The sequence below is a fragment of the Zeus faber genome (assembly GCF_960531495.2).
Source record: "Zeus faber genome assembly, chromosome: 12".
Taxonomy (NCBI): domain Eukaryota; kingdom Metazoa; phylum Chordata; class Actinopteri; order Zeiformes; family Zeidae; genus Zeus; species Zeus faber.
Genome location: NC_137196.1, coordinates 30,438,104 through 30,462,424, shown reverse-complemented (window position 1 = coordinate 30,462,424; position 24,321 = coordinate 30,438,104). Strand labels below are relative to the sequence as shown.

Sequence of the window (24,321 nt, the reverse complement as noted above, 5' to 3'; positions counted from 1 at the left end):
GTGAAAAGGTAAAAGTAGCTAAAGAAGTGAGAGTTTTATTGAGCGAGAAACTGGCAGCAGCAGACAAAGACATTGTCAGACATTTAGAAGAATCTGTGGTGGATTGTGAGAACAGACTGGGGCGCTCGAACCAGGAGCTCTGCAGGCTGAACAAACTACTGTATTTAATACTGACACCTGAAGTCAAGCTACACAGAGCAGGTCTGTATGAAGAGACACTACTTTATGACATACATCTATCTGTCTGTCTGTCTGTATGAAGAGACACTACTTTATGACATACATCTATCTGTCTGTCTGTCTGTATGAAGAGACACTACTTTATGACATACATCTATCTGTCTGTCTGTCTGTATGAAGAGACACTACTTTATGACATACATCTATCTGTCTGTCTGTCTGTATGAAGAGACACTACTTTATTACATACATCTATCTGTCTGTCTGTCTGTATGAAGAGACACTACTTTATTACATACATCTATCTGTCTGTCTGTCTGTCTGTATGAAGAGACAGTACTTTATTACATACATCTGTCTGTCTGTCTGTATGAAGAGACACTACTTTATTACATACATCTATCTGTCTGTCTGTCTGTATGAAGAGACACTACTTTATGACATACATCTATCTGTCTGTCTGTCTGTCTGTATGAAGAGACACTACTTTATTACATACATCTATCTATCTGTCTGTCCGTCTGTCTGTGTGAAGAGACACTACTTTATGACATACATCTATCTGTCTGTCTGTCTGTATGAAGAGACACTACTTTATTACATACATCTATCTGTCAGTCTGTCTGTATGAAGAGACACTACTTTATTACATACATCTATCTGTCTGTCTGTCTGTATGAAGAGACACTACTTTATTACATACATCTATCTGTCTGTCTGTCTGTATGGAGAGACACTACTTTATTACATACATCTATCTGTCTGTCTGTCTGTATGAAGAGACACTACTTTATTACATACATCTATCTGTCTGTCTGTCTGTATGAAGAGACACTACTTTATGACATACATCTATCTGTCTGTCTGTCTGTATGAAGAGACACTACTTTATTACATACATCTATCTGTCTGTCTGTCTGTATGAAGAGACTACTTTATTACATACATCTATCTGTCTGTCTGTCTGTATGAAGAGACACTACTTTATGACATACATCTATCTATCTGTCTGTCTGTCTGTATGAAGAGACACTACTTTATTACATACATCTATCTGTCTGTCTGTCTGTATGAAGAGACACTCTACTTTATTACATACATCTATCTGTCTGTCTGTCTGTATGAAGAGACACTACTTTATTACATACATCTATCTGTCTGTCTGTCTGTATGAAGAGACACTACTTTATTACATACATCTATCTGTCTGTCTGTCTGTCTGTATGAAGAGACACTACTTTATTACATACATCTATCTGTCTGTCTGTCTGTATGAAGAGACACTACTTTATTACATACATCTATCTGTCTGTCTGTCTGTCTGTATGAAGAGACACTACTTTATTACATCTATCTATCTGTCTGTCTGTCTGTCTGTATGAAGAGACACTACTTTATTACATACATCTATCTGTCTGTCTGTCTGTATGAAGAGACACTACTTTATTACATACATCTATCTGTCTGTCTGTCTGTATGAAGAGACACTACTTTATGACATACATCTATCTGTCTGTCTGTCTGTATGAAGAGACACTACTTTATTACATACATCTATCTGTCTGTCTGTCTGTCTGTATGAAGAGACACTACTTTATTACATACATCTATCTGTCTGTCTGTCTGTATGAAGAGACACTACTTTATGACATACATCTATCTATCTGTCTGTCTGTCTGTATGAAGAGACACTACTTTATTACATACATCTATCTGTCTGTCTGTCTGTATGAAGAGACACTCTACTTTATTACATACATCTATCTGTCTGTCTGTCTGTATGAAGAGACACTACTTTATTACATACATCTATCTGTCTGTCTGTCTGTATGAAGAGACACTACTTTATTACATACATCTATCTGTCTGTCTGTCTGTATGAAGAGACACTACTTTATTACATACATCTATCTGTCTGTCTGTCTGTATGAAGAGACACTACTTTATTACATACATCTATCTATCTGTCTGTCTGTCTGTCTGAAGAGACACTACTTTATTACATCTATCTGTCTGTCTGTCTGTCTGTATGAAGAGACACTACTTTATTACATCTATCTATCTGTCTGTCTGTCTGTCTGTCTGTATGAAGAGACACTACTTTATTACATACATCTATCTATCTGTCTGTCTGTCTGTCTGTATGAAGAGACACTACTTTATTACATACATCTATCTGTCTGTCTGTCTGTATGAAGAGACACTACTTTATTACATACATCTATCTGTCTGTCTGTCTGTATGAAGAGACACTACTTTATGACATACATCTATCTGTCTGTCTGTCTGTATGAAGAGACACTACTTTATTACATACATCTATCTGTCTGTCTGTCTGTATGAAGAGACACTACTTTATTACATACATCTATCTGTCTGTCTGTCTGTATGAAGAGACACTCTACTTTATTACATACATCTATCCGTCTGTCTGTCTGTATGAAGAGACACTACTTTATTACATACATCTATCTGTCTGTCTGTCTGTATGAAGAGACACTACTTTATGACATACATCTATCTGTCTGTCTGTCTGTATGAAGAGACACTACTTTATGACATACATCTATCTGTCTGTCTGTCTGTATGAAGAGACACTACTTTATTACATACATCTATCTGTCTGTCTGTCTGTATGAAGAGACACTACTTTATGACATACATCTATCTGTCTGTCTGTCTGTATGAAGAGACACTACTTTATTACATACATCTATCTGTCTGTCTGTCTGTCAGTATGAAGAGACACTACTTTATGACATACATCTATCTGTCTGTCTGTCTGTATGAAGAGACACTACTTTATTACATACATCTATCTGTCTGTCTGTCTGTCTGTATGAAGAGACACTACTTTATTACATACATCCATCTGTCTGTCTGTCTGTCTGTATGAAGAGACACTACTTTATTACATACATCTATCTGTCTGTCTGTCTGTATGAAGAGACACTACTTTATGACATACATCTATCTGTCTGTCTGTCTGTATGAAGAGACACTACTTTATTACATACATCTATCTGTCTGTCTGTCTGTATGAAGAGACACTACTTTATGACATACATCTATCTGTCTGTCTGTCTGTATGAAGAGACACTACTTTATGACATACATCTATCTGTCTGTCTGTCTGTATGAAGAGACACTACTTTATGACATACATCTATCTGTCTGTCTGTCTGTATGAAGAGACACTACTTTATTACATACATCTATCTGTCTGTCTGTCTGTATGAAGAGACACTACTTTATTACATACATCTAACTGTCTGTCTGTCTGTATGAAGAGACACTACTTTATTACATACATCTATCTGTCTGTCTGTCTGTATGAAGAGACACTACTTTATTACATACATCTATCTGTCTGTCTGTCTGTCTGTCTGTATGAAGAGACACTACTTTATTACATACATATAACTGTCTGTCTGTCGGTATGAAGAGACACTCTACTTTATTACATACATCTATCTGTCTGTCTGTCTGTATGAAGAGACACTACTTTATTACATACATCTATCTGTCTGTCTGTCTGTATGAAGAGACAATACTTTATTACATACATCTATCTATCTGTCTGTCTGTCTGTCTGTATGAAGAGACACTACTTTATTACATACATCTATCTGTCTGTCTGTCTGTATGAAGAGACACTACTTTACTACATACATCTATCTGTCTGTCTGTCTGTCTGTATGAAGAGACACTCCAATTCATTACATCTGTCTGTCTCTTTGACCAAGCAATCCACCTTTTGTTCCAAATATTGACAACAAGGGTACAACAAGAGACCGGTCTCAATTTTGTTCCTCAATTGCCACCGCCATTCTCTTCAATACTTCTTTACTGACAACATTAAATAATACAGCAATTTAAAAATTGCAGTTGCCATGATGTATTGCACGTTTTGTATCACTTTCTGTGTCCACTAAGTGTTGCTAGAAAACAGACCAAACACACATTATGCTGCTGTATATGAAGGAACATACAATGTGAATTTAATGATGTTTGTAATACAAGTCCTACCAGTAGGAGGCGCTATGTCCATAACTCGAAAATGGCACGTAAATGTCTTCAGGCCGAGACTCAGCAAATATGTGAATTTTTGGGCAGATTTGACCATGCCCAGTCAAGTTACAAACCACTTCCTGCCAGGAGGGGGTGCTATGACCATAACTCAATGTATCTTCAGGCCGGGACTGTAATTTAACATGTGAGGTTTGGGGCGGATTTGACCACGTCCAGGCGAGTTACAAACCACTTCCTGTTCGTGATGAGACATGGAAATTTGACGCCAAGCCACACGCAGACCATTGGGCTAATTATTAAGCTTTAGATAACTTTTCATTGTTAAGGTGTTGTGTACAACCTGACCAAGTTTGAGGTGGAACTCATTAACCACCGAGGAGGAGTTTGTTGAAGTACCCCTTTAAATGGAAAATAATACATTGAAGTTTCACACTCATTTCAAAATGTGCGTGTGCGCCGTTCCACATCTTGACACAACGTATGATTCAGTTGATGCTTTGTATTAAATTTTCATTTTGTCTGAACTCTTTTCCATAGACTACATATTTCTAAAGCACACGGCAACAACATGTAGAACACTACAAAATACATGTTTGTGTGACTATGAAAGAGCCCTCTCACCTTTGCTTGGACACACTATCCTTGTTTTCTTCACTGACTGTGTGTCTGTATTTCAGTGTTGCCTCCAGAGCTCCAGCAGCTCTCTGTCTGTAAAGAGGAGCTTCCCTCTGAGCAGCAGGAGTGGAGCCCCAGTCTGGTCAAGGTGGAGGCAGAGCCTCCACACATTAAAGAGGAAGAGGAGGACCTCTGGACCGAGTTCCCATTCCTTCCTGTCTGTGTGAAGAGTGAAAGTGATGAAGAGCGTGCTCAGTGGTCCCAGGTTGATCAAAGCCAAACTGAGGAGAACACAGAGGCAGAACCTGTGGCCAGCACCTCAACTGAACAGATGAAACCAGAAACTGGTGGAGAGGACTGTGGAATATCAGAAGCAGCTGGGAGCTTAGATCCAGCTCCTGTTTCAGAACCAACTTGTGATGAGAAGCTCCTCTCTCCAGGCTCTTCTGAAACTGAAGATAGTGATGAAGATTGTATGGAGACCAGAGAACGTCAGTCAGGTAACGTTTTATTGTTTTCTCCAACCAGTTTGTGCTGTTTAATCAATCAATCTTGGCAGTTTACGATATCCTCAATATTGCAGAAATTAAGAATAATAAAACAAAAAATATAGCTGCAGGCAGCAATACACGGGGTCCAGTTTAGTCCTGTTAGGTATGTATTTAAGGTTTCGGATATTCCAAGGTTCCTGAATCTGCGCTCTATGATTATATGCGGGGACGTTTGGAGCGGACTGAGGGACTCTCTCCTACCGCGGATTCTTTCTTAAAACGCTTTCCTTTTGCGGGGATGGGGCCTGCATGGGGCTCAGGTTGAGAGGAGTCCGAGTTAGAGTTCAAATTGGCCCCGCGGTCCGTGCCTTGCCACGCCACGGGCGCAAGGCACGGACCGCGGGGCCAATTTGAACTCTAACTCGGACTCCTCTCAACCTGAGCCCCAACTGTCTGTATCGTGGCAAGGCACGGTACAGACAGTTGCATTGCAGGTTGAGAACTTGAACTCCACTTGCAGACTAACTCTGTCCTGGATGCAAATGGCATACAAATACTCTGTGTTGTATGCCCAGCATGCTGACAGCACGGGTTAGAAAAAAAAAAAAAAAAAAGAGTTCAAATTGGCATTTTAGGGAGACCCGCCGCATCAGCTCCGCTGCACGCTGCCAGGTGGAGGAAGCACCGGTGCTCCTGCTGTACGATTGGCTGTTCATGTCACATGTTTAAAGTAACATATTGAAGGGGTTTTACGATAGCAGTCAATACCTCATTTTTGTGGTGCCTTTTTTTCCTTGGATAACATTTTCAATTTGAAACGTTTACATGAAATACAAAAAACATTGTGGTATTTCTGAGTAATTGCCATTGCACAGTTTCTATTTTTCCGACACTTTGCTGGATCTTGACCACATCACACACAGCACATTTCAGTGGATTTGACTCAACGTGGTCGAGAGTTTTTGTGGAGGACTACTGTTTTGAGTATTTTTCATTAATCCAGCAAAGTTATGAAGACCAAAGAGATAAAATATAAATCAAACAGATATACCGACATCTACCAGGTAAGAAAGTACATCAATATACAGGTAAACCCATGGTTGGTAAGGTCGAATCACTACAGAACGACGGAGTCTACACCGTACACTGGACACGGTCTAATGGACATTCTGATTCAGAATCTGTACATTTATAGTAAATGGTATTATGATGTCTGAAAGCATCTTACTGTAAACCTCATCTTCATTTTGTTTACGAATAGTGATGTCGCTCAAGCAAGACCAGCTGGATATTTGGGATCAAAGTTCGGTTTATTTATTGGATAAAATTTGAACCACCAGATCCTTGTGACATACCAGTTTAAATGACACCTGAACCGTGTTCATAGCTTATGTCATTGTTGTGTGCACAATACTTTTAGACGGGTTGGACATACTTTGGCGTGAAATGCATTGGACGGCATCTGTGATATCGATCAAATTTGGGCGGTTTGTCAGTCATTTCTCCTCCGTATGTGAATCGATTTGAATGAAACTTCAACCACGATGTGTTTGTGACAACGCGGTTGAAACTACATGTGAACCGTGTTGGTAGGTTCTGCCGATGTTTTGTTCCAGATAGTTTTAAATTTCTGGTGTGTGTGTGTGTGTGTGTGTGTGTGTGTGTGTGTGTGTGTGTGTGTGTGTGTGTGTGTGTGTGTGTGTGTGTGTGTGTGTGTGTGTGTGTGTGTGTGTGTGTGTGTGTGTGTGTGTGAGTGAGAGAGATACACTGGGAGTTTATCTAATGTGGCTGTGTTGTGTATTTCCTAATTTGCTTGTTTGTGTGTGTTTAATTAAGGGGCTGGTTGCGATATCAGGTTCTTTGTAGGTTTTTGCTGGCGGTACTTATGAGTTATAAATTGTCCGACCAAGACTGACTGGCAACCCGGCGGTACTACCAGCGACCGCTACACCCTACGGGCTGGACCCCGATATTATATAAACACTACAGACATTCACAATACTAATTAAACTTCAACATGCATAGTTTGGTTCAATAATAGATTTACCTCTTCTTTCTGCTAGACATTTTCACAAGGTACCGTGCTTTATAAATTTTTTTACTTGCCATCCTAAATTATTCATACGCTCTGACTTTTTCTCTGTTAACTGTAATTTTCTTTCTCTCCCGTTCTTTCTTCCTCTTTCTTTCTTCAAGGAATTAAATCCCAGTTGGACGAGACAGACTTTGCATCAAGAAAACTCAAAGTTCCTGAACATATCCACACAGGATACGAAAGACTGTACCACTGTCAACAATGTGGGAAGGGATTCAGGGAATCGGTGAATCTCAAAAGACATCAACTTGTTCACACAGCAGAACGGCCGTACAAATGTCAACAGTGTGGGAAAGGATTCACTGGATCACAAAATCTCAAGAAACATCAGCGTATTCACACAGGAAAACAGCCGTACAAATGTCAACAGTGTGGGAAAGGATTCAATAGATTATATCAACTCAAGGTACATCAGTTTATTCACACAGGAGAACGGCCACACAAATGTCAACAGTGTGGGAAAGGATTTAGTAGATCAGCAGATCTCAAGAAACATCGGCTTATTCACACAGGAGAACGGCCGTACAAATGTCAACAATGTGGGAAAGAGTTCAAGTCATCAGGAGAACTCAGTTCACATCACCGTGTTCACACAGGAGAACGGCCTTACAAATGTCAACAGTGTGGGAAAGGATTCAATCGAACAGGAGATCTCAAGAAACATCAGCGTATTCACACAGGAGAACAGCCGTACAAATGTGAACAATGTGGGAAAGGATTCAGTGGATCAGAAAATCTCAAGGTACATCAGCTTATTCACACAGGAGAACGACCGTACAAATGTCAACAGTGTGGGAAAGGATACATTAGATCAGCAGATCTCAAGAAACATCAGCGTATTCACACAGGAGAACGGCCGTACAAATGTCAGCTGTGTGGGAAAGGATTCAAATCATCAGGAGAGCTCAGTTCACATCAGCGTATTCACACAGGAGAACGGCCGTACAAATGTCAGCAGTGTGGGAAAGCATTCAATCAATCACAAAATCTCAAGAAACATCAGCGTATTCACACAGGAGAACGGCCGTACAAATGTCAACAATGTGGGAAAGGATTCCGTTTATCAGATGGACTCAAGATACATCAGCGTATTCATACAGGAGAACGGCCCTACAAATGTCAACAGTAAAATAAACATGACAGGAACCCTTACTGGCAAATTTACTTTTCGTTTTTATTCTGGTTTTAGCAGCTTATACAATCATATTCACAATTTTGTGTGTGTGTGTGTGTGTGTGTGTGTGTGTGTGTGTGTGTGTGTGTGTGTGTGTGTGTGTGTGTGTGTGTGTGTGTGTGTGTGTGTGTGTGTGTGTGTGTGTGTGTGTGTGTGTGTTCACTTGCATATAGGGATCATATGAGTTGGGAAGACAATTACACTTGTGTGATTCATAATATGTAGAAGGGTTTAGATCACTGTATTAATATAGCCATGGCAGGGCTCCACCTTCTAAAATATATATCTTTTGGAAGAAAATACTCTGAGTATTTTATTTGTTCCATCTGACAAGTTTTCCATGCTCTCTGTCCAAATATTGTTTGTTGGGGGGTCTATGGAATAAAATATGGGTCAAACCTATTGCAGCTGTGAATCACCATACCTGTCTGTGTGAAAACATTTTGTATGAATACATTCATATATGTGAATGTGTACAAAGGTTTTGAATGTGTAAGACATATCTGAGCAAATGGCTATTTTAATTTATTTTACAAAGAAGGTTTTCAGTTACACATATCTGTTTGTGGGTGGAAATAAGTTCACACAAAAAGTTGGATATGTAATGTCATATCCACTTGCCTCATGTATATAAAGTAACCTGCAGTCTGCCAAAAGGTAGATCACCTGCGGCCCAGACACTCAAATAAGATCATTCATCAAACAAATCAGATGAACTCCTGATGAATAGACTAATGTTCTCTGGAATAACTCTGGAGACAAAAACATTGAACTATGAGTCAACAGGAGGAGGAAAGTCAAGTTGAGCTCCTGAATCTAGCGTTAGCAGCTGAGTGGCTGCCTTCCTGTTTTGAACTAATCTTGTTAATATACTTTAGCTTTGAAGAGAACATTCCTCCCTGTGACGGTCTCAAGAAACAACTGGATTGTTATGTGGCTAAACAATGAACGTGACGTTGAATTATAAAAGTACTATTTAGTTCTATTCATACTAATGCAAGGTCGATGGGGTCGAGCTCCTGTCTGTTCTCCTGTGTGTGTGTGTGTGTGGATCTTGACATTAAGGCTTGTCCACTACTATTGTTTTTTGGGGGGTTTTTTTGTGGGGAAAGTGGAAGAGAAATGTACTTGCCCCACAGCATAAGCAAAAAGTCATGAACTAAAAAAATACTGTTTCTCTTCACGTTGTGCTGGGAAATAAAATGATAACGACAATTATCGCAATATTTTTTTTCCTCAAAGTCTAAGTAAAATAAGCTTGATAATTTCAATAAAGTCTTCCACATGAAGGGGTAGAATTTAACATCAGTCATATTTTAAATCTACCTGCAGGTACAGGAGAGAAAAGACATAAGATCATTGTGGAATTTGTCAAAGCAACAAGTTTGATGAGAGTTTGAGGTTTAAAACTGCAGTTCACACTCCAGACCAGTCGGTGGCGATAATGCACCATCAAGTTGTTGATCAACCACCATTAAAAGAAACAGAAGAAGAAGAAGAAGAAACAATGGCCGAGCAGCTCCCTCCTTTCACTGTTTGTGTACAAGAGCGAATCGTTGCTGCGGTTGAAGAGGTTTTATTTGTCTGTGAAAAGGTAAAAGTAGCTAAAGAAGTGAGAGTTTTATTGAGCGAGAAACTGGCAGCAGCAGACAAAGACATTGTCAGACATTTAGAAGAATCTGTGGTGGATTGTGAGAACAGACTGGGGCGCTCGAACCAGGAGCTCTGCAGGCTGAACAAACTACTGTATTTAATACTGACACCTGAAGTCAAGCTACACAGAGCAGGTCTGTATGAAGAGACACTACTTTATGACATACATCTATCTGTCTGTCTGTCTGTATGAAGAGACACTACTTTATGACATACATCTATCTGTCTGTCTGTCTGTATGAAGAGACACTACTTTATTACATACATCTATCTGTCTGTCTGTCTGTATGAAGAGACACTACTTTATGACATACATCTATCTGTCTGTCTGTCTGTATGAAGAGACACTACTTTATGACATACATCTATCTGTCTGTCTGTCTGTATGAAGAGACACTACTTTATTACATACATCTATCTGTCTGTCTGTCTGTATGAAGAGACACTACTTTATGACATACATCTATCTGTCTGTCTGTCTGTATGAAGAGACACTACTTTATGACATACATCTATCTGTCTGTCTGTCTGTATGAAGAGACACTACTTTATGACATACATCTATCTGTCTGTCTGTCTGTATGAAGAGACACTACTTTATGACATACATCTATCTGTCTGTCTGTCTGTATGAAGAGACACTACTTTATTACATACATCTATCTGTCTGTCTGTCTGTATGAAGAGACACTACTTTATGACATACATCTATCTGTCTGTCTGTCTGTCTGTGTGAAGAGACACTACTTTATTACATACATCTATCTGTCTGTCTGTCTGTCTGTCTGTCTGTCTGTATGAAGAGACACTACTTTATGACATACATCTATCTGTCTGTGTCTGTATGAAGAGACACTACTTTATGACATACATCTATCTGTCTGTCTGTCTGTATGAAGAGACACTACTTTATGACATACATCTATCTGTCTGTCTGTCTGTCTGTGTGAAGAGACACTACTTTATTACATACATCTATCTGTCTGTCTGTCTGTCTGTCTGTCTGTCTGTATGAAGAGACACTACTTTATGACATACATCTATCTGTCTGTGTCTGTATGAAGAGACACTACTTTATGACATACATCTATCTGTCTGTCTGTCTGTATGAAGAGACACTACTTTATTACATACATCTATCTGTCTGTCTGTCTGTCTGTCTGTATGAAGAGACACTACTTTATGACATACATCTATCTGTCTGTCTGTCTGTATGAAGAGACACTACTTTATGACATACATCTATCTGTCTGTCTGTCTGTATGAAGAGACACTACTTTATGACATACATCTATCTGTCTGTCTGTCTGTATGAAGAGACACTACTTTATGACATACATCTATCTGTCTGTCTGTCTGTATGAAGAGACACTACTTTATGACATACATCTATCTGTCTGTCTGTCTGTATGAAGAGACACTACTTTATTACATACATCTATCTGTCTGTCTGTCTGTATGAAGAGACACTACTTTATGACATACATCTATCTGTCTGTCTGTCTGTCTGTGTGAAGAGACACTACTTTATTACATACATCTATCTGTCTGTCTGTCTGTCTGTCTGTCTGTCTGTATGAAGAGACACTACTTTATGACATACATCTATCTGTCTGTGTCTGTATGAAGAGACACTACTTTATGACATACATCTATCTGTCTGTCTGTCTGTATGAAGAGACACTACTTTATTACATACATCTATCTGTCTGTCTGTCTGTCTGTCTGTATGAAGAGACACTACTTTATGACATACATCTATCTGTCTGTCTGTCTGTATGAAGAGACACTACTTTATGACATACATCTATCTGTCTGTCTGTCTGTATGAAGAGACTACTTTATTACATACATCTATCTGTCTGTCTGTCTGTACGAAGAGACACTACTTTATGACATACATCTATCTGTCTGTCTGTCTGTATGAAGAGACACTACTTTATGACATACATCTATCTGTCTGTCTGTCTGTATGAAGAGACACTACTTTATTACATACATCTATCTGTCTGTATGAAGAGACACTACTTTATTACATACATCTATCTGTCTGTCTGTCTGTATGAAGAGACACTACTTTATTACATACATCTATCTGTCTGTCTGTCTGTATGAAGAGACACTACTTTATTACATACATCTATCTGTCTGTCTGTCTGTATGAAGAGACACTACTTTATTACATACATCTATCTGTCTGTCTGTCTGTATGAAGAGACACTACTTTATTACATACATCTATCTGTCTGTCTGTCTGTATGAAGAGACACTACTTTATGACATACATCTATCTGTCTGTCTGTCTGTCTGTATGAAGAGACACTACTTTATGACATACATCTATCTGTCTGTCTGTCTGTATGAAGAGACACTACTTTATTACATACATCTATCTGTCTGTCTGTCTGTATGAAGAGACACTACTTTATTACATACATCTATCTGTCTGTCTGTCTGTCTGTATGAAGAAATACTCTGTGCAGGTCGGCCCCATACGGTGAAAATGATGAGAAAATGAAATAATTTAGAGAAAAAAGATAGAACACATAAATAAAAATAGATGATTAAAGCTGACACATGAAATTATAATGTATATCCAGAATGACGCAATCGAAATGTTTCACACATCTTGACACACACATCTATCTTACAATCTGTCCATTCCGTGCCCCCCCACTCCCTCAGTTGGTACTGTGACATCATAGCATTGTGACGAAAGTGTGACATCGGAACACTGGCATATAAGATAGTCAGGCAGGAACACACAGGCGCTCAGAACATGCCTCAGACTCTGACGAGTATCTCCTTCCATCAGCCTCGTCATTGCCCTTAAGGAAGCACAATCTGTGAGTTTGTTCATGTTATTGGTGTTTGCTTACAGTGTAGGAGCTATGACAATGTATTAACAGGTTATATGCATCTGCAGAGAGACTACGCATGAATCTGCGTACTTCTGTACTGTTCCACAGTTTCACACCACTTCTATTAAATATACCAAAAGTGAGCTACTGACTCCGGGTACTTTTTGGGGCAGTGTCTGTTTGTCTGTCTGTCTGTCTGTGTGACAACCATAAGAGACCACTCTCCAGGTTTGTCATCAATCGCTGCCACCATTTTGTTTATCTCTTTTTCACTAACAACATTTATTAATGAATACAATTATTCTGATTTTAAGTCCTGAACTAATTCACATGTTTTGCTGTATATTTGAGTGAGCTGCAGGTTGTCAAATGTGCTGCTGTGCAGGTCTGCCCCATACAGTTACAATTATGAGAAAACTAACTACAACATATTAATAAAAATACATAAAAGGTATTCAATTCAATTAAAATATGCATAGCAGAATGAGGCATTCTAAAGGTTTCACACATCTTGACACACCGTATGATTCAGTTGATGCTTTTTATAAGTTTTTGTTTTGTCTGAACTCTTTTCCATGGACTACATATTTCTAAAGCACACGGCGACAACATGTAAAACACTACACAAAACATGTTTGTGTGACTATGAAAGAGCCCTCTGACCTCAGCTTGGACACACTATCCTAGTTTTCTACACTGACTGTGTGTCTGTATTTCAGTGTTGCCTCCAGAGCTCCAGCAGCTCTCTGTCTGTAAAGAGGAGCTTCCCTCTGAGCAGCAGGAGTGGAGCCCCAGTCTGGTCAAGGTGGAGCCAGAGCCTCCACACATTAAAGAGGAAGAGGAGGACCTCTGGACCGAGTTCCCATTCCTTCCTGTCTGTGTGAAGAGTGAAAGTGATGAAGAGCGTGCTCAGTGGTCCCAGGTTGATCAAAGCCAAATTGAGGACAACACAGAGGCAGAACCTGTAGCCAGCACCTCAACAGAACAGATTAATCCAGAAACTCGTGGAGAGGACTGTGGAATATCAGAAGCAGCTGGGAGCTTAGATCCAGCTCCTGATTCAGAACCAACTTGTGATGAGAAGCTCCTCTCTCCAGACTCTTCTGAAGCTGAGACTGAAGATAGTGATGAAGATTGGAAGGAGTCCAGAGAACATCAGTCAGGTAACGTTTTATTATCTTCTCTGACCAATTTGTGCTGTTGATTCATCTCCACATTGACAGTTGACTGGAACGATGTCGGCAGGTTACGATATCCTCAATATTGTAGAATTTAAGAATAATAAACAACAAAATTATACACTTCAGACATTCACAATACTAATTAAACTGTATTTTCATACATATTTTGGTTAAATAATAAGTTAACTTGTTTCTACTACAGACATTTTCTCAATATTCAGGGGCTTTACAGGATATTTTACTGAACATCCTCAATTGTTCCTACCCGCTCTGATGTTTTCTTTGTATTCCATACTTTCTCTTTTTTTCTTACTTCCAGGAGTAAAATCCCAGTTGGACAGGACAGACTTTTTATCAAGTGAACTCAAAATTCATAAACGTATCCACACAGGAGACAAAGGACTGTACCACTGTCAACAGTGTGGGAAAGGATTCAGTGAATCAGGATCGCTCAAGACACATCGCCATATTCACACAGGAGAACGCCCGTACAAATGTCAGCTGTGTGGGAAAGGATTCAGTCAATCAGGATCTCTTAAGAAACATCAGCGTATTCACACAGGAGAACGGCCATACAAATGTCAGCTGTGTGGGAAAGGATTCAGTCAATCAGGATCTCTTAAGAAACATCAGCATATTCACACAGGAGAACGACCGTACACATGCCAACTGTGTGGGAAAGGATTCAAGGAATCAGGATCTCTTAAGAAACATCAGCATATTCACACAGGAGATCGGCCGTACAAATGTCAGCTGTGTGAGAAAGGATTCAGTCGCGCGGCATCTCTTAAGAAACATCAGCGTATTCACACAGGAGAATGGCCATACAAATGTCAGCTGTGTGGGAAAGGATTCAGTCAATCAGAAGATCTCGAGATACATCAGCGTATACACACAGGAGAACGGCCATACAAATGTCAGCTGTGTGGAAAAGTATACAGTAGATCAGGTTCTCTAAAGAAACATCAGCGTATTCACACAGGAGAACGGCTGTACGAATGTCAGGAGTGTGGGAAAGGATTCCGGGAATCAGGATCTCTTAAGATACATCAGCGTATTCACACAGGAGAACAGCTGTACAAATGTCAGCTGTGTGGGAAAGGATTCAGGGAATCAGGATCTCTTAAGAAACATCAGCGTATTCACACAGGAGAACGGCCGTACAAATGTCAGCTGTGTGGGAAAGGATTCAGGGAATCAGGATCTCTTAAGAAACATCAGCGTATTCACACAGGAGAACAGCCATACAAATGTCAGCTGTGTGGGAAAGGATTCAATCTATCAGGGAATCTACAGAGACATCAGCGTACTCACACAGGAGAACGGCCGTACAAATGTCAGCTGTGTGGGAAAGGATTCGGGGAATCAGCATCTCTTAAGAAACATCAGCGTACGCACACAGGAGAACAGCTGTACAAATGTCAACAATGTGGTGAAGGATTCAGTCGATCAGCAGATCGCAAGAAACATCAGCGTATTCACGCAGGAGAACAGCCGTAAAAATGTCAGCTGTGTCGGTAGGATTCAGTCAATCAGGAGATCTGGAGATCAGCGTATTCACACAGGATAACGCCTGTATTGATGTCAATAGTAAAACAGAAATAAGGATTATAGGAGCCCTATAGTCCTAACTCGCACATTTACTTTGATCTTAGAACTAGAAATCACTGTCTAACAGCCACTAGCAGGGAGCTTGTTACTTGAGCTTGTGTGTACCATGGGAGGTATGTATTTCAGAAAATGAACTTTCAAACAGCTTTTGAAGCACAGGATTGAAATGAGAAATTTCTGACACCATTTGCATCCTTCATATATGTATTAAGTAATAAGTAATTAAGTAAGTAATTAATATAAGTTCACATAACCTCAATAATTTAGCAATTATCTTATTTCAATGCTTACATCCAGAAAAGTTGTTAGATCAGTTTGACGGTCAAATTATTTATATATCTTTTTTTTTTTCCCCCCACAAATAAATCTTATTTTTCATTCATCCACCATAGTGGTCTAATGTCATCTACCAGGTCATTTGCTATTTTCCAGTTTATCAGTGGGTTCTTCCTTTTTCCAAATATACAAAATAGTTTATTGTGACGGACCAAACATTTTGCCAATGTCTATGATCTGGTGTTTTAATCCTTAATATAATTGATGCAACTCTGCTTTACTCTTATTGACTCTTTATTTCCTCTACATTTATGTTGAGAGTTGCAGAGAGGACTTTGAAATTGATGCATCAAAAGCACAAATTGATGTATAAAAGTTCCCCAGGAGGAGAGAAATGAAGTGTCTTGACACAAAATATCATGGGGGAGGATCCCCAGACCCCCGCTTGATTTGAAGCCCCCAGGCATGGAGCCGCTGGCCAAGTGTCTCATATATTTCCACATTGAAGGTGGCAATCCTAGCTTTCAGTTATCAAAAATAAAAGATATTGAACAATTGAGTTGTCTTTTTGAAAACCAATTAGTCATATGTCAGCTGGCAGACGACACAACTTTGTTTTTGAAAAATGTTGAGCAGATACCAAAGGCTATAGAGATTTTAGATTTATTTTAATATTATAGATTTATTTTCACATAGATTTATAGATTTATTAGCTATACATGACTGATTCATCTATACATTCATCTGCCATCTAGGGGGAGCGGATGGTATCCCCATTACAACTACAATCAAATACCACACAATACAAAGTGGTAAAGACCATCAACATTATTTAAAAAAAGCAACCATGTTGAAAGATCAAGATGGTGGTCTACAGACCATTGACTTTGTATGAATGGAACCTTAGAGATCAAATGGTTAAGGTCCTTTTAGGAAATAACAGCTTTTGGTATTGTGTTCCCAGGGACATGTTGAAAAAGATTGGTGCTTTTTCTTTTTTTTTTTTTTTAACTGCTGCAGCATGCCGGGCATACAACACATACATACAGTATTTGTATGCTATTGCATCAAGGACAGAGTTAGTCTGCAAGTGGAGTTCAACTTCTCAACCTGCAATTCTTTTCCGTTGCAACTTTTTTGTTCATTACCTGTAAAACTATCCACATTCCATTCACAGGTACTGTTATATTGGAAATTATTGTACAAACACAATTTCCCACTGCACGATGTTCCCATCTTGAATTACAGATTTGGGTTTTTTTTTAGAAATAGGTCTTTATTTTTCAGTGACTCGATGGAGAGAAATATTTGGTCTGTCACTCATTTATTGGATTAATCTGGCAATTTCTTACCTTTTGAGAAATTCTGTTTGAAATGTAATTTCCAGTGCATCCGTGAACAATGTGATAAGGTTATTAAAAGCATACCAATTTGTTTTATTTTGATGTTTGATAATGATTATTTTGACTACCTCATATGGTTACCCCCACCCCCCATCCCCCTTCACTGGTGATCAATGGACATGATTTATCAAGTAAGACTTTGCCAATCAGTGATCTGTGAAATGACCCATTAACTTCAACTGACCTCTATCTCCAAAAACAAAGGAGCCTCTGTAGTGGAAAAGTTGCAGAAAGTGCCCAGCGCAACACATTGTTTTGGCAATTGAAACAGTGTTTTGACCGTGGCTTTCTCGCTCAATGCCACTCCCAAGAGATAGGTTAGTCTGAGAGACAGCATTGTTTATAACTAAATCATAACTAATTCCTAACTAAAATTATGAGCATAGTTGAGTAATAAAATAAATTTCCACCTCAAAAAAAGCAGACTGATAATAAGGTAGACAATGCTGGCCTAGAAGGAAAGTACGGGAGGAAATGAGAAAAATTAGGCAGCTGCAAAAGACAAAAAAAAAAAAACCTGCAGCGCAACAGGCAGAGCTAATTGCTCTGACCAAAGCGTGCAAATTGTCGAAGGGACAAAATGTCAGTATATACACATTGGCGCCACATGGAAAGCTGGGGGGTTCAAGAGGGCTGATGGGGCACCCATATAGCACAATGAACAGATTGTTAATCTTACAAGCAATGAAGAAATGCGCAAAATTAGCCTTGATGAAGTGTGCAGCTCACAAGTCAGACAAATCCTTCATAACTACAGGAAACAATTCAGTAGATTTAGCAGCTAAAGCTGCGGCAACAAGCAATCCAAAGGAAATACTGGCCATACACTCGGCAGACCTGGAGGAGCAGGTCATGGCAAAAGACTTAATCCTCCTCTAAGAAGAAGTAGCCGAAAAAAATCTTTGGAAACAAAAAGAAGCAACACAGGATGACAATGGAATATGGAGAATGCATGGTGGCTTTGTTGTAGCCCCAGATGGTCTGCTGTGAATGAAGTGGGTAGATGCACGACCAATTGCTTTGATGTTCTATAAAGGAAGCAAAAATAGAAAAACGCAACTAACACCGCATGAAATGCTTACGGATCGCCACATGCCTGCCAGTGTACAAAAGATCCACCAAGAGACATCATTAGAAATTCTGGAAAAAGATGTGAGAGCTTTTGTAAAACAAATAAATCATGTGCACAAGGGAATTTATGATCATGCTGATCCATCCATTAAACCAGGAGATCACGTGTTTGTTAGGGTATTTAGAAGGAAGTGGAGCAATCCAAGAAGAGAAGGTGGTCAGAGCCACCACAACAGCAGTCCAAGTGCAGGGATCGCCAACGTGATATCACTTCAACCACTGTGTAAAGGCCCCAGAAGAAGCAGAGAATGAGGAAGATTTGATTCCTGAAGAACCCAAACTCCAGAGGAAAGGACAGGAAACAGGAACCAGAAAAAAGGACCAAGTGGATAAATAACTGACTGAAATTATGCAGGATGAAGGGGACCGTGCCACGAGTGACACTGCTGATCCGATGGATGGGACACCTACTCCAAATGACACCAGTGGTCAAAATGGTCAGATGCCGCAGAATTCCCAACAATTGACTTCAACAACCTGAACCTGGACCTGGGTTCCTGAAGCAACTCCTACTGAGACCTCTGGCCTATCATGGCACTTTACCTCCATGATAAAACAAGGGGTAGTACAGGTTAAGAATGGTTCTGCCGACTTTGTAAACCAACTAGGTGGGACAAAAAAGGGGACGGAGTCAATATCAGCTTCCAACATCCCAACCCCAGTTGAAAAACTATATAAACAAGCTCAGGCCAACGACTGGTATCAGTTGGTTCATTACACTGGCATACAAAATAACTTTAGTAACTGTGACTTATTCTCCAAAGCGAGACCTGAGAAATCATATGTCACAAACACTCAATTTGGCTGGACCCAATGTGACCAATGGATCAAACAATGGTTGACTACATGTGAGCGCTAAACTGTGCAGTTGAATGCACCCTCTACCATAACTATACAATATTCTTCAATGCCAGACATGCCTGTCCAGCATGTGCGGTCGAGTGCCTGACTTATTTAGGATCTCCTGAACATCTGAGCATCTTTAAATGGCCGGACCATCCAGACACAAGGGTAGGAAAATAGTGTGAGGCCATAGATATCAGGCTGTCCCCAGATTGGACAACCTGGACCAGAGAACCAGAGAACATCGGTCAGGTAACGTTTTATCGTTTTCTCCTCCCAATTTGTGCTGTTTAATCCTCTCCACATTGATGGTTGACAGGATTGATGTTGGCAGGTTGCAAGGTTGAGGTATCGTCAATATTGCGGAATTGATTATTATTATTATTATTATTATTATTATTATTATTATTATTATTATAATAATAATAATTATTATTATTATTATTATTATTATTATTATTATAATAATAATAATAATAATAATAATAATAATAATAATAATAATAATAAACAATATCCCAATAACCCTACGGTCTGGACCCCTAATTATATAAACACTACAGACACACAATACTATATTACACAATACTACTTAAACTGTATTGACATGCTTATTTTGGTTAAATAATATGTTTACTTCTTGTTTCTGCTACAAACATTTTCTCAAGCTACGGTGCTTTACAGGTTTTATTCTTAACATCCTAAATTATTCATACCCTCTCTGACTTTTTCTTTATATTCCAAACTTTTCTTTCTTTCTTTCTTCTAGGAGTGAAATCCCAGTTGGACGTGACAGACTTTTCATTAAGTGAACTCAAAATTCATGAACTTATCCACACAGAATACGAAAGACTGTACCACTGTCAAGAGTGTGGGATAAGATTTAGACATTCACAGGATCTCAAGGTACATCAGCGTATTCACACAGGAGAACGGCCGTACAATTGTCAGCAGTGTGGGAAAGGATTCAAGGACTCAGGAACTCTCAAGAACCAACAGTGTATTCACACAGGAGAACAGCCGTACAAATGTCAGCTGTGTGGGAAAGGATTCAGTCAATCAGGACCTCTTAAGAAACATCAGCGTATTCACACAGGAGAACAGCCATATCAATGTCAACAGTAAAAGACAAATTAGGAGTATAGGAACCCTAACTAGCGCATTAACTTTGATCATTGCAACTGGAAATCACTGTCTGACAGCCACTAGCAGGGAGCCTGGACATGACAGACCTACAGACAGACCTAACCGCATTTGTCGCCTGGTCAGCACTTCATGCGGGGACAGTCCAGTCACACGATGTGAGATTCCTTGGATTGCCATCATCACTTATGGCAGGAATGAAACTCAGTCGAGCTTACCTTCACTGCTTTTACATTAAGAAAAAACATGTCAATTATCACCAAACAATATTTCAGCCATGACAATGAGTCAGCTAGATAAAGTCCATTTTAAAGTGTTTGAAAGGAGCACTTGGATTAGAACGCAGAAAACTGGTGGTAGAAATGTATCTTCCTACATTGTTCTCAGCACAATCATAATGTTTACTCAATTCTCTAATTATCCCTCCTTTTTGACAAATGGTACTTACCATATCTCAAAAAGAAAAGCAATGAAAAAGTACCAACAGTATCATACAGTACCAACTGGCTCTGTCACTACAAACGTTGGCTTGCCACAATAATAGTTAAGTACAGAATAGCTATAGGTAGAGGAAAAAACAAGGTTGGTGAGGAATCCTGTGTCCTTATCTGAAAACAACCATTATTTGACAAGAGCAATATCAGGTATGGCGGCTTTGTTGGCTGTGTTGGCTCCAACATCTCCTACAGAGATGGGGTCAGGTACATCAATGTAAATAACACAAAATGGAAGATCCGAATGGGAGGGTTATGACATCAAACATTTAACGGATGTTGATCATCTTGTTCTAAGTATTTTAGAAAGTCCTGTGTATCCATAACACAAGCAGATCAATAAACCATCAACATTCAAATTAATGTGCTGCCATTATTAACTCAAAATCAGCTAAAATAAATATCTGTAATGGGGCAGAAAAAGCATTACTGGAGACTCTAAATAACTTCAAGAATGAGTTAAGCAACTAGAGAGGGTAAGAAAAATAACGTGATTCACATACCAAAACATTTTAAAATTTAGCATTTAATACTATATTCCTGAGTTATTTATATATTTTCTACTTATACCCTTAAAGGTGCAACTAATTACTGCAAACAATAAGCTTGGAATCTCAGCGGTCATCAAGTTAACAGAAACCTGACTTGCGTTGATCAACATTTGATCAACTATCCATTATCTCATGGTCAATTTGTGTCACCTAACTTCTAAAAAATCACATGAATTATGTGCTTTGAACTGCTAGTCTTACCTTTTGGCCAGGGAGTATTCAACTATAAATCACATTATTCTGCAATCTGATTAGAGAACACTGATAGGTTATTTAGCATTTCCAATCAAGTTAACACCATTACCTAAAAAATAAATATATATATATATGACAATAACATAGCCAGTATTCAAATTGAGACCATCTAAAACCCTAAAAGGGCTATTGTTAACATAGTAAACGCAATCAATGAAGCTTTTGTCTATAATCTGTGCCTAATTCTGTTTCTACATAATAATTGAATTTACTAACTATTCAAACCATTTCCTAAAATTTGGAATACTATTTAACTTAAATTTGCCAATTCTCTTACTGCCATGTAGTTTTCTTAGAGAGCATTTACTAATCTGTGTACTAACAGAATAGACAGATTGATAAAACAGCATCTGCAAACACACACAAAAGTTTCAGCCGGGATCACACAGATATTACTTCCAGCAGGACTTTAGGCGATCAATCAGTTTGATGTTTTGTCTGATGCAGTGACATCACTGAATGCGGGTCCACAGGAGTATAGTTAGTTAGGGTCCTCAACTGTGCACAACCCCTTTTTCAATTGTGAGTTTGTGGTACTTGGAGGCCAAAACACTTCATGGTTGTTGGTGGAGGGAAGGAGCAGAAAAAGTTAACGCTTGCATTTTATTTCACGTTGTTCAGAAAATGTTCCAAGGTATTCTGCCTGATGTTTGCCAAACTGGACCTCTGGCTACAAGGTCTTCACAGACCTTCAAGTGTCTCTCAGCGGGATACCAGGTAGATAGGAATGTCCTTTGGGCCTTGGTGAAGCCCTGGGATGTTTAATGTGTTTGTTGCAGACATTGTCAGAAGATGAACGAAGAGTTCTATCACAGTAACAGGCAGTGTCATAATCGTATTTGCAAATCAGTTAACTACAAATAGAAATAATATCAATAATTTACAAGGACCATTGAATGCTGGCCTTACTCAATTGTAGATCAATTGTCTTTGATCGATCCTGTTGTCAATCCTTCAGGTCTTCCCAATGAGACACAGTCACATCTACACTGGTCAAAGTCAAAGTGCTGCCCAGTGGATTCCTGTTCAAATGCTTGAGAACTGCGGAAAATATAACACTGAAAATATAAAACCACCAAAAATTACTTTATGGGTTAAGTTCACTTCCATCAGGACACACGTGAAAATCCGTTATGCTGACATATTTGGCGACCCAAGGGCCTGTAGATTGCCATGATGAATTTGGTGATTTTGCCAACGACACATGCAGAAGAGCATCATGAATGTCACAGCAGGCGTCCTGTGTCGGGGTCAATCCGCCTGTACTTACCTCACCACAATGAATTCCTAGTACATATAAATGAACCTGTCAGCCACGTCTCCTCCGGAAGTACATCCACCCGGTTAATATAATACTATAGTAGTGGTAATGTCCTGTATAGTAAATATTATACAGGACATACTACTTTAATAGTGATATTGATGATCAACCGTATCTTTTGCGAGGTCAACCCAGACACAGTACATTATTCTGTCACTCACTATGAAGATTGTTTTAGAAAGATTTGTGTCATTTTGTCGTTGATAATGTTTATCATAATTTTGTTTTATTTTGGAAATGTATTTTCTTTAGTAATGTGTACCAACACAGCCATAGCCATAGCCTTTACTTTATTAATTGTATATTTTGGGACAATTATTTGTAAGTAAATGTTTTCTTTTTGTTTGTTTTTTTTACCCAGCCATGACTGCCTTTATTCAAATGACCTTGAACTGTGTTTGTGTTATGTGTTCAGTGCAGCAGAATAATGTCGATATAGACACTTGTATATTACAGTATGTAAACCTCTTGAATCAAGGCCTCATCCACCGCTGAAACCTCCTGCCGGTATACGTCAATAGCGCCGCCATCTTGCCAAGGTGTCATTGCACTAAGTCACAGGTTGCGCTGCTTTAGAAGAAGAACAAGAACAATCTTTAATCGTCACACAACACACCACACTACAACACACACACACACACACATGCTTTTGGATGGTGCTGGTGAAATGGTTCCTCTGCATTGAACCATCCTGGCTCCTCCTTCCTCCGGGGCCACAGCAGGAGCAGGGGGCAGCGTTCGTGGAGGCTCCCGGGGACCTGGTGACGAGGGGCCATCGCTGGTCAGACCATGATGTGTGGATGTTTTTACTGACGTGAGGTGGAGGAAACCCCACGTGAGCACGGGGAGAACATGCAAACTCCACCCAGAAAGGCTCCTGTTTGGGAGATTACCCACAGGAGCACGGTGCAAACAGTGCCCCAGGTGGGATTGGCACCGTGCTTTATACCATTATTATTATTATTATTATTATTATTATTATTATTAATAATAATAATAATAATAATAATA

General features: G+C 39.2%; 1 protein-coding gene across 1 annotated transcript; it reads left to right on the top strand.

Moving 5' to 3' along the window:
* Positions 1 to 5,279: 5,279 nt before the first annotated feature.
* LOC307237757 (uncharacterized protein) lies at positions 5,280 to 8,542 on the top strand (the record flags this gene model as incomplete). Its single annotated transcript, XM_080010521.1, has 2 exons — positions 5,280 to 5,327; positions 7,515 to 8,542. The coding sequence occupies exons 1-2, from the start codon at positions 5,303 to 5,305 to the stop codon at positions 8,540 to 8,542; spliced, it is 1,053 nt and encodes a 350-aa protein (XP_079866647.1). The 5' UTR covers positions 5,280 to 5,302.
* Positions 8,543 to 24,321: the final 15,779 nt, after the last annotated feature.